The 9,468-nt window shown below is 49.1% G+C and overlaps 4 protein-coding genes across 4 annotated transcripts; 3 read left to right on the top strand and 1 right to left on the bottom strand.

Annotated features, from left to right (window-relative positions):
* Nucleotides 1-108: 108 nt before the first annotated feature.
* On the bottom strand, nt 109-2,116 carry BC939DRAFT_442226 (tubulin gamma chain). Its single transcript, XM_051554354.1, has 7 exons — nt 1,994-2,116; nt 1,798-1,910; nt 1,620-1,673; nt 1,066-1,542; nt 670-972; nt 420-581; nt 109-332 (listed from the first exon to the last, which is right to left on the bottom strand). The coding sequence occupies exons 1-7, from the start codon at nt 2,040-2,042 to the stop codon at nt 144-146; spliced, it is 1,347 nt and encodes a 448-aa protein (XP_051415256.1). The 5' UTR covers nt 2,043-2,116; the 3' UTR covers nt 109-143.
* Nucleotides 2,117-2,782: 666 nt separating this feature from the next.
* BC939DRAFT_526358 (Septin-domain-containing protein) lies at nt 2,783-4,038 on the top strand (the record flags this gene model as incomplete). Its single annotated transcript, XM_051561359.1, has 3 exons — nt 2,783-3,137; nt 3,232-3,381; nt 3,476-4,038. Exons 1-3 carry the CDS (start codon nt 2,810-2,812, stop codon nt 4,036-4,038), a joined length of 1,041 nt encoding a protein of 346 aa, XP_051415255.1. The 5' UTR covers nt 2,783-2,809.
* A 161-nt stretch (nt 4,039-4,199) lies between these two features.
* BC939DRAFT_442222 (tRNA synthetases class I, catalytic domain-containing protein) lies at nt 4,200-7,561 on the top strand. The gene is made up of 6 exons (XM_051554353.1): nt 4,200-4,520; nt 4,685-4,713; nt 4,848-4,916; nt 5,022-5,251; nt 5,450-5,914; nt 6,010-7,561. Exons 1-6 carry the CDS (start codon nt 4,285-4,287, stop codon nt 7,396-7,398), a joined length of 2,418 nt encoding a protein of 805 aa, XP_051415254.1. The 5' UTR covers nt 4,200-4,284; the 3' UTR covers nt 7,399-7,561.
* A 369-nt stretch (nt 7,562-7,930) lies between these two features.
* On the top strand, nt 7,931-9,003 carry BC939DRAFT_442221 (uncharacterized protein). The gene has a single exon (XM_051554352.1). It carries the CDS (start codon nt 7,983-7,985, stop codon nt 8,742-8,744), a length of 762 nt encoding a protein of 253 aa, XP_051415253.1. The 5' UTR covers nt 7,931-7,982; the 3' UTR covers nt 8,745-9,003.
* The last annotated feature ends 465 nt before the right edge of the window (nt 9,004-9,468 follow it).

Genomic DNA, 9,468 nt, shown 5'->3' with positions numbered 1-9,468 from the left:
AAACCTTTTTTTTTTTTTTTTTTTGCTTTGCCACGCGACTCTCTCTGTGGGCCCTTCGATGCATTATAATAAACTATGCAGAACCATCGATAGTCCTTCTTTTACAAGGGATTGATAACTTGCACGAATGCTTTATTACTTTCTCACTGTCCGTAATTGACATAATCCGGGTTCTCGCATGCCTCATACTCGTTGATCAGATCCTGGACCACCTCCCTGGACTCATCAAACTCCTCCAGTCCATCCTGAAACAACGATCCTTGACGGTATGGCTCCAAGAATGCGTTGCGTTTTCTCAGCTTGTCAAACTGGTCGCATGTCCGTTGGAATAGCTATTACGTATGAAGATGAAAAATTTCAATACAGTAGCACTATTCGACATACTCCTGATGCTCAGTCCCCGACAACGCTTCACTTACAGATGCAATGCTAGTGTGGTTGGCTAGCATGAGGCCGCTCACTCGATGGGGGGTCTGTACGTAGGGTGATTTCTTAGTAAGTGCAACTTGAATACTTGCTGGGCCCCAAGGAATAAACGATGCCAGTCGTCTCTCTCTGATACGCAGTAATGACTTATGGACCTATGGATTCAATACAATTATTCAAGGGATTCATGTTAGAATGTATGCACAACAGACACTGCAGATCTATTGTAGGAGTTTGACTCACATCGGTAGGGTCCGCCTCTCCTTGGATAATGTTTAGGATGGACACATAACAGCTCTTTTTCGAGGGTGTTGTTGAGACCATCCTATTCTTGGGTTGCAAAAGGCGTCGCATGACATCCAACACAGTTGTTTTCCGTACGGATTTCGTTTGGTCAATCCCGTCGCTGGTGAAGGGTGTATATGATGTCTGAAGGAAGTGGCATTTGGGTGTTGGAATCAAGGATGCAATCATGCCAACGAGGTCGTTGTTCATATATCCTGGGTATCGCAGCGTTGTCGTGCTTGCCGACATGACCGTTGAGACCTACACATTTTGAGCATATGCATTAAAATATTAGCTGCGCTCGAAGCACATTAACAAAATATACAGAAGACGAGGTAGAAAAGACAAACATACCAGCTGGTTGGTTTGCGCAAAGGTCGGGTTGGCGATATGCAAACGGTCACAAGCAATCCGTGTTAGAGCGGCATTGTCCAGCACAACGACACAGTCCGCATTCTGCGTCAACCGCTTCAAACTTAGCATACTGTTGTAAGGCTGGACCACAACATCCGACATTTCCTCGTTGTTGGGGAAAACTGAGTACGTTTGGATCAGCTTTTTGGGATATCGGTCGTTCAGCCGCTCCAGGAGAAACGAGCCTAGCCCTGATCCTGTTCCACCTGCGATCGAGTGCAAAAGCATGAACCCCTCAAGCGAATCACTTCCGTCAGCTTCTCTGTCAAGCTTTTCCAGAATTTCCTCTGCCTCGCGCTCCCCGGCGCCGTATCCGAGCGACCAGTTGTTTCCTGCTCCGCCCCCATCCTTGGAAAGAAAGATGTTCTCGGGGTTATATAGGTTGGCGTATGCTGATGTTGTGATGGTATTGATGACCTACCAATTACAACCAATGGTATTGTCAGCGCGGTGTTGTCTTATGTAACTGTCTCCGGTTATCGTGTAAATCATACCCTAGGTTCGAGGTCTATGAGGATGGCGCGTGGAATGTAGTGCTCGTCATCTGCCTATGAATCAAATAGCATATCGAATAATCATGTCAGTCCTGAGAACGAAGAGAAACAGACGCGCGCTTTGTGTTTTTCCTTTAATTGCAATAATAATAGGCAGAGGTCAAGCCTGAATACTTGCCTGATAAAAAAAAACATCCTTCCTGTCCCCTGTCTCAGTAGCAAAGTCCTCAAGGGTGCCATCCCGACTGATACCATGTTCCGCACACAATTGTCCCCAGAACTCCTGTCCGACTTTAAGCCCAGTTGAAGCAACGTTAGTATGATCGTAATTGTATGAATAGTATTGAAAATGAGAGCAGACTGGTTCCACGTACTCTGGTTGCCGCACTGCCCTGCCTGGATGGTGATGATTTCGCGCGGCATCGTTGTTGTCTACGGGTTGTTGAATCGAGGGAAAGGATCGATGGATGGCCCTGTAGGGCCACGGCTCTTGCACTGAACACGAACTCTCTCCCTCGTGCTGATAAGCCACATGCAACCCCCCACACTACTGGAGTTTGCCACCAATTGAAGGGCGGAGGGGCTGTGCCTAGCCTGGCGCGTTCTCCGTGTGTCCGGTACCCGCAACCAGCCTGGCCCCCAAAGCAGGCTCAGCATGTGGTCCATCATGGGTATCAAACAGAGGAGGCCGGTTGTGCTTCTTGGGCCAGCTTGCTCTCTCAAACAAACATTATTCCTGTGGATAGTCCTCTCGCAGAGAGAGGGCGAAGTGTGGGCAAAGTGAGCAATTGGAGCACCCCATCTGTGTGTACGACATGAACAGTACTCGTCCTTTTCCCTCTCCTTTTCCTCTCCCTTTCCGCCATCGCTCCCCATCCTCATCCACCCATCCCTCTCCTCCACTCCCTACTCATCCACTTCTTCATATCCATAACTCGTCTCCCTGCCCTCCCCACCGCTGCTTGCGTCTTTCCTACTTGCTCGGAAACACTTCTTCATGGCCCACGATAATAACATGCTGAGTAAGTAGTAAACAACACAAGCAAATAAGAGTGGCAGTGCAATTAAAGACGGACATGGATGCGCCCTCCTCAGCCCTTGCCCCCTACCCTTGTCAACGTTAATATCAATACCAGCACTCCTCGTTTCCTCCCTTTATTCATCTTTTCTCCACATTTCTCACTCAAGAAATGGAAACCAGATACACTAACACCTCCAGCATTCTGGACAATTTTTCTCTCGGCTCTCCAGTGAACCCCTTCGCGGGCCAGAACATCGGCTACCTGCGCCTGGCAGTCGTGGGTGATAGCGGTGTTGGAAAGACCTCGTTCGCACGTCAGTTCACAGAGACGCTGCCTGAGGTTCTCTCTCACGACTGGGAGCCATTGAACCCCTCGGACGACGGCTACACGCGCACCGATGCCCTTGTAGAAAAATTCTCAAGCACCATGATGGAGATCCCCTGGGACAACATGGAGGCTGACGATGAAGTGCCTGCACGTAACTTGGTCTTTGTTGGTAAGTTGGCAACGTCTCAATCGGGAATGAAAGACTATCTACCCTTTCGGTCGTTTATCGCTTGTCTAACTTCGTTTTTTGCTGATCTTCCTAGATACACCGGGCTATGGCAGCGTTGTCGATGCTCAGACCAACTTTGATCACTTCATGAACTACATCGGCCAAACATTCGAGGATAAGAACAAACGGATCTCGCCTTTTACAGAGGTGTCGAACAACGAACTCATGCGATCCTTGGTCACAGGTATGAACTGATAAAATGCCTTAGCCAAGTCCTTCTTGGATCTTGGATCCTGACCTTCTTGTTCTCTTTTTTTTTTTTTTGCTCTCGTTCTTAGGCGTGGGCGCACACAAGTTCATCGACGTCTGCTTCTACCTCATCGTCCATCGCCTCAAGCCCATCGACGTGGAATTTATGCGACTGATCTCTGAAAAGGCGAACGTTGTACCCGTCATCTGTAAAGTTGACACTCAATCGGAACAGGAGGTCATCGATCTCAAGGTCCATGTCTTGAAGACGCTAAAGGAGCAGGGAGTGTCGATCTACACCTTCAGGATCGACTACGACCGCTTGATCAGCATGGCAGAGTCCGGCCAGGCAGGTGGACCCCCATTTGCGGTGTCCAATGCTGCCCCTAAACCCGTGTCGGACGACAGTAACGACCAGATCTTGTTCACACCTGCAATGAATGAGCTGCCGTTGCTTCGCAAACTCGTCCTGGAGACTCAGATTACGAACATCCGCCAATTCACTGTGAAGAAGTTCATTAATTGGCGCGGTAAGTACCTTACACAGCAGCCGCAGCAACAGCAGCCGCAGCAGCAGCAACAGCAGCAACCGGTAGTAATGCAGCCCTACTATCAGCAGCAGCAGCAGCAATATCAGCAAGTTGTCCGATAGACATGTAACAACGGACTCGATATACAATAAAATGCCACTCTTCTTTTTGCTCAGTCCGGGGTATGTGTTTGCAAGCTTTTGTGTGGAAATGGATGTTTCGCAAGCAGTCCCTCTGCAAATAAAAACACGCTTTGCAGGCCTCTGTTATTGAAGACCCAACCTACTCCTCTTCCTTCCATCACCACCATACCCCCAATTACCACCACCATTACCACCACCATCGCCACCACTTTCAACAATACTCCAATGTCCGACAGTCTGGTGCTTCTCTTCCAGAACATCGGTCTAACCGAGCAGAAGGCCAAGGAGACCGCCAAGAACAAGACCCTTGCTCCCAACCTCGAGAAGGCCATCCACTCGGCAGGCTTCCAGGACAAGCCTAGCGAGAAGTCCACGGGTGCCCTTCTCTACCACCTTGCTTCGACCATCACCCCTGGAGCAGCATCCCATCTCGACTACATCGCAAAAGCCATTCGCGACTCGTACGTGCCTTTGTTGTCCTTTTTCCTTTTTGTCGCTGTGTTGTTGACTACGGCATGCACAATGTTTACTTGGTGGTAGTGCTGATCAGTCGTTTCCTTTTTTACTGTTGTTATGTGTTCGTGAACTTGATCTGATCTGGTCCTATTCTTCGCGGCCTCATTAGAAAGCTCACGACCGCTGATCAGGTTTCCGGTACGTGGACAAAGTTCGAGCACCTTATCTATCCTCATGCATATGCTATGCTGATCAGTCTCGTGGCCGGGACGGATGTATACATTCTTACTCACCAATTTTCATTTCTTCTTTTGTCTATCTTATGTGCTTAGCCGCCATTAAATTTGTAAACGACAAAAAGGATATCGACGAAGCTGCCTTCGACAAGGAGTGCGGCGTTGGTATGTGCATCACTTGGAGCGAACTATCCTATCGTGACACGTCCTAGTCGGCGACTAACATGAACTAATATCATCTATTCCCTCATGTTCTCTTTCTTTTCTTAGGTGTCGTTGTGACCAAAGATGATGTCAATAAGGCCGTCGACGAATACACTGAGACTGTTAGAGACAGGCTGATCAAGGACCGCTATAAGTTCTTTGGCCCATTCTTTGCAGGAGCGAAGAATATCATAAGCTTGAGGTGGGCTAATGGTGGAGATGTAAAGGAGGCTGTTGACGCAAAGATGCTCGAGATTCTCGGTCCCAAGGATGAACGCGACATTGCTATCAAGAAGGTATGCCAGTGGTAATCACAAAAGAAAAAACAATGTGCCCGTGAGCCCAATGCGCAACTCTGAATCACCGTCCACGAGGACATCTTTTGTTTGCACCCGACCCTGCATTTGACAGAAAAAGAAACAGATATGCATACATACTTTCTCTAACACGCACGCCTTATCTACTGTTTCGTCCTATCCCCTTCATACTGATAGAAAAAGGAAACCAAGCCTGAAATCAAGGAAGAGAAGGAGATTGAGGAGACAGTCTCGGTCCTCAAGGTGCCCGACATGTTCTTCGAGGGAGAACTCGCCAAGCTGCACAAACCCGGCGGAAACCCCCAGATCAAGCCCGAGTTGATGGAGGCGCATCTGAAGGCCACCGGCGGCAAATACATCACTCGATTCCCACCGGAGCCTAACGGTTTCTTGCACATTGGACACGCGAAGGCCATCAACGTCAACTTTGGTCTCGCCAGGGCCCATAATGGTATCTGCAACCTTCGCTATGACGACACTAACCCCGAGGCTGAGGAGGAGAGATACTTTGTCTCGATTCTGGAGATTGTCAAGTGGCTCGGATTTACCCCAAGCGAGATCACCTACTCGTCCACGCACTTTCAGCGTCTGTACGAACTTGCAATCGAACTGATCAAGAAGGACAAGGCATATGTCTGCCACGTAAGTGCAGGATGCAGGATCTCTTTGTTTACTTCAGTAACTGCAGGAGATGTGTAAATATGGTCTGCTAATGAGATCTATCCATCAATTGATAGTGTACTGGAGAGGAGATCCAGATGCATCGTGGCGGCCCTGAACGCGGACCCCGTACAGCTTGCGTTCACCGTGATAGACCTATTCAGGAGTCCTTGGACTTGTTTGAAAAGATGAAGAACGGCGAGTTCGAGGAGGGTCAGGCCATTTTGCGTATGAAGATGGATTTAGAGAACGGCAACCCTCAGTTCTGGGACTTGGTCGCCTATAGAGTTTTAAAGACCCCTCACCATCGCACTGGCAGCGAGTGGGTCATTTACCCCACCTACGACTATACACACTGCCTCGTCGACTCTTTCGAGAACATCACCCACTCGCTCTGCACTGTTGAGTTCACTCAGTCCCGTTACTCGTATTACTGGCTATGTGATGCCCTTGAAGTGTACAAGCCAGTTCAGTGGGAATATGGTCGTTTGAATGTCACCAACACTATCTTGTCGAAGCGCAAGATCGCAGAACTGGTCAGGAAGGGTCTCGTCTTTGACTGGGATGATCCTAGACTGTACACACTTCCTGCCATCCGTCGTCGCGGAGTCCCGCCACAAGCCATCAACAACTTTGTGCATACCTTGGGAGTCACCAAGTCTGATACTGTAATCGAGGCCACCAAATTGGATGCATTTATCCGCGACTACCTTAACGAGACCGCCCCTCGTCTGATGGGTGTCTTCCACCCCATCAAGGTCGTTATCGAGAACTTGCCTGAGGGCTATGAGCAGATGTTGACGGTCCAGAACAAGCCGAGAGATCCATCGATGGGCGAGCACACCATTCCGTTCACGCGCGAGGTCTGGATCGACGGCTCTGATTTCAGGGAAGTGGACGACAAGGATTTCTTCCGCTTGGCTCCCGGCAAAACCGTTGGTTTGCTCAATGTCCCCTGCCCAATCACTTGCACCAAGGTCATCAAGGACGAGTCTGGAAAGGTGATTGAGCTCGTTGCTCGCTACGAGGATGCACCTGGCTTCAAGCGCCCCAAGACATACATTCAGTGGGTGGCTGAGAGTCCCAAGCACGGATCGCCCGTTCGATTGGATGAGGTCCGTCTGTTCGAGCGTTTGTTCAACCATAGCAACCCTCATGACAAGCGCGAGGTCCCAGGCGGATACTTGAGCGACGTTAACACAAGCAGTCTGACGGTCGAGAAGGGTGCTCTTGTGGAGACTGGACTCTGGGACATTATGGACCGCTGGGCCAAGTCGAGCGAGACTAAGACAGACTACGAAGCGATGCGCTTCCAGTTGACGCGTATCGGATACTTTTGTGTGGATAAGGAGTCAGACTTGGGCGACTTCAAGGCCAAGCCGGAGATGTCTCTCAAGGACACAGTGAAGAGGCTGATTCTCAACAGGACTGTCAACTTGCAGGTTAGCAGTGCGCTCAAGAAGTAGGGCCAGAACGCGATGTCAGAGTCGAGGTGTGAGGAGGATGAGGTCTTGCTTGTTATTATAATAAAGCGGGGCATTCTTCGTATTTTGTTTGATCGAGGTCTTTGAGTACAACAGAACGATATGCAGTATCCAGGATGTTTGTGAAATTGGAAAGATAGGTATCTTTCCAATGGCCCTTTTGGACAAGTGGCGGTGCAGCTTTTTGTTTTGTTTATTGACGACTCAAAAATGCATTCCTCATACGACAAGGGCGGGAAATGGTGGCGAGGGAAGACCAAGAAAGCTACAGCCCACGACAAAGCGTAATTAGCCCTCCTGGTCGCCCCTGAAAAGAGCAGAAGCAAAGGCCTTGGCATTACACAAAAGATGCTTCGCCAAGGCCAAGACCAAACAGCCGACATCAATCAATGACTGTTAAAGATGCCAAAACCATATACCATTCACAGGTCTGCATATAAACTTGCCATCTGCCATGCTCAGTGACATAGACTCTTCTATCTTCACTCCATTGTATCCTTTTTTTTTCTATCAGCAAAAAAAAAAAAAAAAAAAGAACAAGAACAAGAACAAGAACAAGATAAAACATGAGCTCATCACAATCGGCTAAGGAACAACAACAAGCCGTTAAGGCAACCATCAAAGCTATCGAACAAGACTACAAGTCCAAGGTCCATGAGGCCGAGAAGAAATGCTCTACCCTCCGCAAGGAAGCTGAAAAGGTTGCAGAGCACGAGAAGGCCAAGATCAAGGATAAGAAGGACAAGGTTGATCGTGAAGCCAAGGACGAACTCCAACAGATCAAGCACGAGGCTGCAGAGGTCCATATCAAACTCGTCATGGATCTCGTCAAGAATGTCATCCTCGATATCCAGTCTCGGAACCTCGAACTTCAAGGCCACTATTACCAGTCGCCGAACCACACCATGGGGGGTAGCGGCAATGGTGGGGATACCATTAACCGAAGCAATTCCTCCTCGTCTGCACCATCCACCACATCTACAGCCTCATCTTCGGTTGCGAAGGAGGACGCGGAGATTAAAGAATGGGTCGAATATACAGCCGAACGACTCGAGACCCACATGTCGAAGAGTCAAGCGCGACAGCGGCTCTTGGAGGAGATTGCCACGGGTGCGTTGATGAGGCAGCATCAAACACAGCAGGAAGCGGCCCGCAGGACCGAGGACCTGCAGAGACAGCTGCAGCAACTGCAGCTGTTACAGCAACAGCAACAACAACAAGGACAGGGACAGGAGGTGGGCGGACAGGATGTTCCCCCGCCAGCATATATGGCTCCCGTCGGCATTGCGAGCGCGGATTATAGCATGCTCGGTCCTAAAAAGAGGTGAATATTGCAAGTCAGTTCCGGACCTTCAATTGCTAAGCCCCAAGCGACATTCAGAAACGGGTGCTGTGCTGATTGGGCATGCTATTCTGCAGGCATCCACGATGGACGGATACAAGACCATTATAATGCACATGGCTGTATTGCATTGCTGGTGTTTCGCAAGAACACAACCCGTGTTTACAGCGACCCTCGGATTACCCGACTCTCTTTTCCCACTTGTCATGCAAAAAATAAATAACCCACGATTTAAAAGATAAGAGTACATCTACAGGAGAAGCTGCGAGCGGCAAAGAGAGACGATGACATCAACAAGCCTTTGCTTTGTCATCCAACAAATCGAATCACTCCCCAAAGATATAGGCGCAACATGTTACAATAATCCTGGCGGCAAGCAAAGGAAAATGCACTATAGTCTAATCTAGCTCGGACAGCGCATGAAACGCATGTGGACTTTAGTGAACGACGCTCTCATTTGCATTCTGAATCTGTCTCCGCGGTTGCGTCATGTTCACGCATGCTTCTCTGGTTTATTTCCCGCGGGAGAGAAAAGGAGGTGGGCGAATGGGTTGTAGGCTGTAGTCTATGCGTATATATATTTTTTTTTTGTGGTACCATGGCCTGCAGAAGTCGGAAACAGACTAGTCCTAGAAGGAGATCGATGCATGTTCTTTTTGCAACATAGACATGCGCACCTTCGACATCCCACACGCTGTGTAGAACCATAA

This window comes from Gamsiella multidivaricata (assembly GCF_025024155.1).
Source record: "Gamsiella multidivaricata strain RSA 2152 chromosome Unknown BC939scaffold_12, whole genome shotgun sequence".
In the NCBI taxonomy this organism is placed as follows: domain Eukaryota; kingdom Fungi; phylum Mortierellomycota; class Mortierellomycetes; order Mortierellales; family Mortierellaceae; genus Gamsiella; species Gamsiella multidivaricata.
Note: the sequence above shows the minus strand (reverse complement) of the source record. Positions and strands in the feature narration are given on the sequence as shown.

What these genes read in the sequence shown, in the direction of transcription:
- BC939DRAFT_442226 (XM_051554354.1), bottom strand. Translation starts at nt 2,042, where the DNA reads ATGCCGCGCGAAATCATCACCATCCAGGCAGGGCAGTGCGGCAACCAG. An exon ending in TCATAGACCTCGAACCTAGG is followed by an intron (nt 1,543 to 1,619) that starts GTATGATTTACA and finishes TGTAATTGGTAG; the next exon opens with GTCATCAATACCATCACAAC. An exon ending in ACCACACTAGCATTGCATCT is followed by an intron (nt 333 to 419) that starts GTAAGTGAAGCG and finishes CATACGTAATAG; the next exon opens with CTATTCCAACGGACATGCGA.
- BC939DRAFT_442222 (XM_051554353.1), top strand. Translation starts at nt 4,285, where the DNA reads ATGTCCGACAGTCTGGTGCTTCTCTTCCAGAACATCGGTCTAACCGAG. An exon ending in CGACAAGGAGTGCGGCGTTG is followed by an intron (nt 4,917 to 5,021) that starts GTATGTGCATCA and finishes TTCTTTTCTTAG; the next exon opens with GTGTCGTTGTGACCAAAGAT. An exon ending in ACAAGGCATATGTCTGCCAC is followed by an intron (nt 5,915 to 6,009) that starts GTAAGTGCAGGA and finishes ATCAATTGATAG; the next exon opens with TGTACTGGAGAGGAGATCCA.
- BC939DRAFT_442221 (XM_051554352.1), top strand. Translation starts at nt 7,983, where the DNA reads ATGAGCTCATCACAATCGGCTAAGGAACAACAACAAGCCGTTAAGGCA.